Source organism: Cnephaeus nilssonii (genome assembly GCF_951640355.1).
Source record: "Cnephaeus nilssonii genome assembly, chromosome: 22".
NCBI classification, from domain to species: domain Eukaryota; kingdom Metazoa; phylum Chordata; class Mammalia; order Chiroptera; family Vespertilionidae; genus Cnephaeus; species Cnephaeus nilssonii.
In genome coordinates this window covers 1,121,346-1,128,798 of record NC_137093.1, presented here as the reverse complement: position 1 = coordinate 1,128,798, position 7,453 = coordinate 1,121,346, and the positions used below count along the sequence as shown (strand labels likewise).

General features: G+C 45.1%; 1 protein-coding gene across 1 annotated transcript in view; it reads right to left on the bottom strand.

Moving 5' to 3' along the window:
* Nucleotides 1–755: 755 nt before the first annotated feature.
* Nucleotides 756–7,453, bottom strand: part of CRTAM (cytotoxic and regulatory T cell molecule) — a gene marked incomplete at both ends in the record, with an annotated part of 41,291 nt that continues 34,593 nt past the window's right edge. The window contains 4 exon segments of the mRNA XM_079762938.1: nt 756–883; nt 2,463–2,549; nt 4,903–5,049; nt 6,733–6,816. Of these exon segments, the coding sequence (XP_079619064.1) occupies nt 756–883; nt 2,463–2,549; nt 4,903–5,049; nt 6,733–6,816 (446 nt within the window).

The window sequence follows — 7,453 nt, the reverse complement described above, 5'->3', positions numbered from 1 at the left end:
CAGGTCTGCAATGAGCAGAGAAGCCATCAGTAGGACATCCCCTGAGGGCTCCCAGATTGGAGAGGGTGCAGGTTGGGCTGAGAGACCCCCCCCATGCATGAATTTTGTGCACCAGGCCCCTAGTCTTAGAATAAGTGCCCAGGACTAGAGACCTTCTTTAGGTCTCTTTCATGAAGATCAGAAGGAAAGATTTTATTTTAAATATATGTTTATTGATTTCCTAGAGGAAGAGGAGAGAGAGATAGAGAGAGAAACATCAATGATGAGAGCATCATGGATCAGCTGCCTCCTGCACACCCACACTGGGGATTGAGCCTGCAACCTAGGCACGTGCCCTGACCGGGAATCAAACCGTGACATCCTGGTTCATAGGTTGATGCTCAACCACTGAGCTACACAGGCCAGACCAGAAAGAAAGATTTTAAAATTTTTAAGTAGTTTCACTAGTTCCATCTAAAATCTGTTCCCATCACAATACCCTGTTGGTGGGTTCCCCTGACCAGTCCAAGGCTCCGTAGCATCTTCCTGCTTTGGAGTAGGGTCAGGCATCATAGGTTGCGAAGCCTCAGGTCCATGTTCAGTCCTGTCCACTGCTCTGAGTCAGGCTGATTCCTGAGAAAGACACCGTCCTGCGTGGCACTCAGCGCGCGTTCCTCCTGCCACAGGCTGGGCTCCTCCCGCCGCTGCCCAGCGCTGGCTGTGCCTTGCCAGGAGCCACGCTCCCCACCGCGGGCCATGCTCTCTACCGCGGGACACTACACGACGCTCTCTGGCCCATGCGCGTGCCCTCTCATTAACTTCTGCTGCGTGTGTTCCTTCCTTTTTGTTTTTGCTTCTGAACACAGCTGTGTGATGTAGTCCACGCAGCTCTTAGGACGGGAAGCTAGGAGAAAACATGTGGGAGGTGAGCATTTATCTTGAACAGCACTGCACCCTTTATTTGAAACACTGCACGTGGTATTTTAGGTCCAAATGTTAATGCCTTAAAAATTGAATCTGAAATGCACAAATGCATATAAATGATCTGAATATATTGTTATTGTCTAACTTTTAACAGGTCTTGTTATATGAAAAGGATACACTTGAAATAAAATATATGGACATTTCTGCTACAAAATAACGTATTGCTGAGGAAAATACATTGTCTTCAGCAGAATTTCCTACTGTAAGTACCAGGGCTTCTGGGAAAAAGAGTATCTAGGGCTGTGCCACTCTGCGCTCAGAGGCTGGCGGCCCAGAGAGCATCTCCGAGCCCGCGAAAGTATGCCTCCACCTCCCGGCAACCCTGGGGACGGCTCTCTAGGCAGTGATCCCTGAGCGCAGGTGCTCCCACTAACTTCCCTTAAGGCTGAACTGGAAGGCTTTGGCTGGGTCAGCCGCGGAGTTCAGGACGTGTCTTTCCTGCTAAAAGCTGCAGCTCCACTGTGCGGTTTGCCTGCTTAGGAAAACCGGCAGAGCAAGCAACACAACTCATGTGGAAAACTGACATCATTCCCCTCCTTCCAGACAAGATTGAGGAAATCGATGATGTAGAAACATGGGTTGCAATATAACGAATTGTCTGTAGCTCACACTTCTCCTCCCACCCTCAGCTCCCACACAGCTCACTCCGGCTGGTACAGCTACTTCTCGCCATTTCACACCCGACTCAGTCAGGAGGAAAGAAGGGCAGCACGGCTGTAAAGACACGATTCCTACACAACCCTCCATAAAAGGACAGAACCAGCTGCAAAGCTCACTGCATTTCTTGTGACTCTTAGCTGGTAGAATACGTTAATTTGCATGAAGCAGCAAAAGGTTGGAAGGTATAAGATTCTCACTTTACATTTGCTTCTCTCTACTGGATCTTTGTCAAGACTTCTCTCTCTCTCTCTTTGTCTCTTCTTTTCTTTTAGACTCTGTTTCAAATTTTTCTTTACATATTTTGCTTGAGGAATTGCAATGAAGTCATCCAAAAAATAAAACACATTTCTGTTTGAGTTTGTTAGGCCTTGTATTCATTTATTCAACACAAATTCAACACTCCATTGTGCCAAGTCCTGTGCTAGGATCCGGGATACACAGAGTAAATCCAGTTCTTCACCACATGCAGGAGAACTGCCACGGCTAAATCAACTCCCACAATGACAAGGTGATATAAAGGCCTTCATTGGTAAGGGTGTCCACACGGTACTGTGGACACAGATGGACATGCAGCCAGAGCTGGGCATGCATGTCAGCAAGGACACGGCGATGGCTGCTGGAGTCACCAGCTACGTGAACCTAACTGCGATTTTTCTTCCTTTGTTTTTTTTTTAACTACTTTTCATTTTTCAAGATGCACTCCCTTAAGATCTATAAGATGATTTCGGAAGTCGACTTTCTAGTCCTAAAAATCAAATTTTTATTTTTTTGCTCCCCCTTAAGGACAACAAACCAATGAGCTTCATTTTTTCAAACATCAGGTCACATGGTTGACTTACTTTGGCCATACTTCTCCTGGGATGATGTTTCTTCATTATTTGACCTAGATTTGTAACTTTCCAGAGTATATTCTGAAATTTCATTTTCTGCAAGGAAAGAAAACCAAATTATTAACTTCAGGTGCCACAGGCATCATCTACATGAGAAATGTATGTTTGAGTAACATGATGCCTCTGTTTCTATACAGCAGTAGAGTCAGCGTTCCTCATGTCCTCAAGCATTCAGCCAATCATTCTTACTGTTTGCGCTGAGCCCACAGGTATGTGCGAGGCAGTACAAGAATTGCAGAAGTCACATGACAGCAGCTGGGACTCAAATGTTATCCTTTGGGAAAGAACAATCAATAGCCCTTAAAAACTGGGAATGAAGCGTCAGTGGCAGCTTCTGAAACAATACTATGGCACTTCCTGTTGTGCAGGTACACAGAGCAGCCAGCCCCTGCTTCTAAGTCTACTCGCAGGGTTTTGCTGGAGAAAACAATGAGTCCTCTGTCACATGTGTGGCTAAGTCAGCACTGTCCAATAGCGGTATAGGACAAGTCTCACATGTCATTTTAAGCTTTCCAGTAGCCATGCTCAAAGAGTAAAATGAAGCAGGGGAAATTGAGTTAGTAATATATTTAATTTAACTAGTAGATCCAATATATTATTATTAGATATGTTGTATTCTTGTGTGCGTGCATGTATGTGCATGTGTGTGCATGTGAGTGCATGTGTGTGTGTGTGTGTGTGTGTGTGTGTGTGCTGAGCCTTCAGAATGGGGTGTGTGTTATCCTTACAGCATATCTCAGGAGGGACTAGCCACAGGTCAGGCACTCAATAACCATGTTGTGGCTACTGTGCTGAATGGCACAGGGCTAAGTAACTGCTCAGAATTAAAGAGGGAATTTAGTCTAGACCCACATTTATGGAATGAATTGAATAGACTGGTTATTCTGGATAATTTCTAAGGTCCCTTCTTGCTCTGATAGATGTTGAGTCTATGTATTTTAATAGGTATTTTTCTATGCTAGCTATCCTACCTAATAAAAGAGTAATATGCAAATTGACCACACCTTCGCTACGCCAAGCCACGCCCACCAGCCAATCAGGGTGGGTATGCAAATTACCCAACAAAGATGGCGGTTAATTTGCATATGCTGAGGGAGGGAGGAGTGAAGACTGAAGACAACTTAGAAGGAAGAGGGAGGAAAAGTGGAAAGCAAGGTGGCTTGCTGAGGGAAAGCGCAGGCAGGCAGGGCGGGGTGGGGTGGGGTGGGGCGGGGCAGCAGCGACGTACGGGTGCGGGCGCGGTGGCCACTTGGAGGAATCTTCCTGCAAATGGGCTCCTAGTCTACATATATAAAAGTCTAATATGCTAACTGTCCATCCAAACAGTAGCTATGATGCACACTGACCACCAGGAGGCAGATGCTCAATGCAGGAGCTACCGAGCAGCAGTGATTTGGCAGCGCCGGTTCTCGGTTCTCAGGTGACACACCCTGAAACCAGAGAGGAGGGAGCCCGATTCCTTGTGAGGCCGCATGATTCCACCTTCAGCCATGGGTTATGTCAGCCCGAATCTGGTTTACTGCACACTTGCATTTACGTTCCACACCCTGTACGACAGCAACTTTGTAGAGTGCCTTCTCACACCCCAGGACCCCTTGGGGGATGTCAGAGAGCCAGTTTCAGCCCAATCCCCGCAGGCCAGGATGAGGGACCCCACCTGCCGAAGGGACCCTGCTCACTCAGCAAATGCTCTTTGAGTCACAGTACCACCCCAGATGCAGCCAGCTTGGGAGGGACCACAGGAGGTTGGCACCAGGGCATGTCCCGCCCATCTTGCCCAGTCCTGGCCCGCCGGCTACCTTCTAATTAATTTTCTTTCAATGTGCACAAATCTGTGCACTGGGTCACTAGTATAATATATTTTTTGTTTCCAACAACTTTTTAATCAGAATGCTTAGGAAAAAAATTGCTAACATATGATTGAGGGAAGTTGAGTGCATTCTTTCAAAATGGGACTAAAGCTTTGATTGCCCACTCCTAGAACAAGAACTCTTTGAGAGTAGGGCCTGGTCTGTCCTGTTGACAGATGTATCCCCAGTGCTTGGCACACAAAAGCTGCTCAATGAATGCTTATTGCATGGATGGACCGACAGATAGACTGATGGACGGACGGACGGACGGATGGATGGATGGATGGATGAGCTCTCTTTTTTGTTTCTTTTTGTGAGTAGACACTTTTATAACATAATTCCAGTTCCTGGAGCTGCTCTAGTTTCTCTTGGTTTTGCACCCTTTCACTATAGTTCTTGGAGATTCAAATTTTCTGCTTACTCTAAGACAAACAGTTGCTTATTTAAGTGACAACACATCAGATAACAGAAAAGCTCTAACTGACAGACTTCCCCATTGTTTCAGCATCTTGTGCTTTCATCTGCTCTCGGCAACTCACCTTTCTTCCAGATCACGTGTGCTTTCCGAAGCTTCATTAGGAAAAGCTGGACGATGATGAAGAGAATGAAAATGAGGAAGGACACGAGTGTGAGCAGCAGTATGCCGCTTTTCTTCCTCACCAACCCGTCATACTGAGGATGTGCACCTATAAGGAAAATGAGCAGATTTTAGATAGTTTGAGGGAGTACACACAACCCTTCCAAAAGATAGGGTAGGCTAATAGGCAGCTCAGATGAAGAGACGAAGAGCTTTACCCTAAAGGCAAAAAGATTCATACTATTTACTCTCTGAAAGCAAGAATATAAACAAAGTAATTTTGTGGGATAATTTGGAAAAGGTTTTTAATTTATATAGATATTGAACTAGTTGTTTTTCATTTCTAGGGAAAACGTGAGAATACTGACTTAAATGATAGTCGGGATTCAAATTAGCTGTAAGGAATAATTTTTTTAGTAAGTGTGGTTTAGCAAGAGAGATTGTTAACTTTTATAAAAAACTATGCAAAAAAATGAATACTTATTTATCTTGACTAGGCTGAATGTGGTCTTACATGAAGGTATTTGGAAGTAAACTTGATGAGCCCATAAAGGTCTTTCCTAAACCTAGAATTCTGATTCCATGGGCTCTAGCTTTGCTCAATGTCCTGGCCCCCTCAGCCCAACCAACAAGCAATAGGGAGTGCGGGCTCTGTGTGGAACGCCATGGCTGGGGCTGCAGCAGGCACGGATAGTTCTCCATGTGTGTAAACAAATAGGTTAATTAAAACAAAAAAAGTAAACTTAGATCCACACATATGCCTAAACTTAGACCCACACGTGTCACTATTATACTGTGTTTAGGGGTTCAGTCAGGAAAGTTCCAGTGAAGAAATTGACATTGAAAAGGGGTCAGGGGAGGAGTGAAGAGGTCTTTTCTTTCATTGAGGCAAGTTACGATAAGTGAGGGCAGGGCGATCTAAGCGAGATGTTTTCAGAAAAAAAGTATTCTTGTCAGGACTTTACAGAGGCAGAGTGCACTCCATGGAGGGGGAGGTTTAAGGCTCACTCTCAGGAGCCACGGAGGTTCCTGAACACAGGTGTGAAAAGTGCGAAGGGATGTTTGGATGGCAAGGTGCTCACAATGGATGACAGAAGGAAAGCTGAAGTTGTAATACTGCATACAGGAGATGATGAGGGTCAGGATCAAAACATCTGAAAGAAACGACACAAAGTCCTTGGACTCAAAAGTCCCTGATTGCATATGTATGTGTATATACACATGCGCGTGTGCACGCACACATGCATACACACGTGCACACACATACACATGCACAGACAGTAGTGAAGGAGGACACCATAGTTTGGGCCTGCGCAACACTTTAGACAAGCTGGTTTTGTGGGAACAGAGGTTGTTCATTTGTTAGCAATGTTGAATTTGAGGCGTTGGCAGAAAATTCAGCTTGAGAAATGTAGGAAATGGGATGAAACAGGGACTAATGTTCAGGAGAATGTTCTGAAAATACAAGTACGAAATCTCCTGCCTGGTGGCAACAGAAACAGTCTTGGGAATGGGTCAACTCTTTAAATATTAAGGAAAGAACCAAGGATGGGGAAGTAAAATCAGAAGCACGTCTATGTACAGGAAGTGACAGGAGGGAGGAAAATTAGCTAATGGGCACAGAAGTGGCAGCAAATGCAATGGACCAGGGAGGAAGGAGGCAGCTAAGTCAGGGAGCAGTGATGTAAGCAACAGAAAGGTCAAAAGGAATGAGAATTGAAGAAACCATTGGACTTACTGGTTAAGTGGTTAAAATGTCAAGTGTTTATTCTAAAGGTGGTGGGAGACTTACCAGTGGGCAAGTCAGGGTCTTGAGTGGTTTGTTCTTCCTCTTCCTTGTCCATCACTGATGTACTAAAATCTTCCATCGCTGCAGCTAAGGTGAGAGAAACACAGGACATATGCCTCCAACTGTGTATGTAGAGTGTGTATATCCACACAAGGTCATCCAAAAGCAGCAAGCAGCTTTGGTGACCAAATTTAGTGATGCTCACTAAAAACAATGAGGTCACTTCTGAACGACAGATGTCTTCCCAAAATAGTTGTGAATGGTCTGGCTTACTTTGCCTTATTTTTTTAAGGTTAATGTTTATTGAACATTTACTTTGTACCAGGCCTTAGACTGAGCGAGTTACTTCTCACCACAGCTCTGGGCCAGCGGAGTTCTAGAAAACTTAAATGAATTGTCTAAAGTCCTGCAGCAAAGCAGTGGCAGAGTCAATACTGAAAGTCAGAACCCAACATTAAAACCGTTACTGTATCCTTTCTTCCCGAAGCAGGTCTATGAGTGAGAAGGTGCACAGGATGCTTCCAGGTGACACCTGGACAGTGAGGAGGCGTCCAAGCTCTATGGATAGGAAACCTGCAGCCTGAATGCACAAAGCCATGACTTCATGTTAAAAGTAGGCTCAGCTGTCATTCAAACCTATGTGTGTGCCCCCCTCCCCCAGAAGTGGGATGTACCACGATGCCTTTGCTAGGGAAGACAGTTTATAAAAATCTTTTCCTGATTT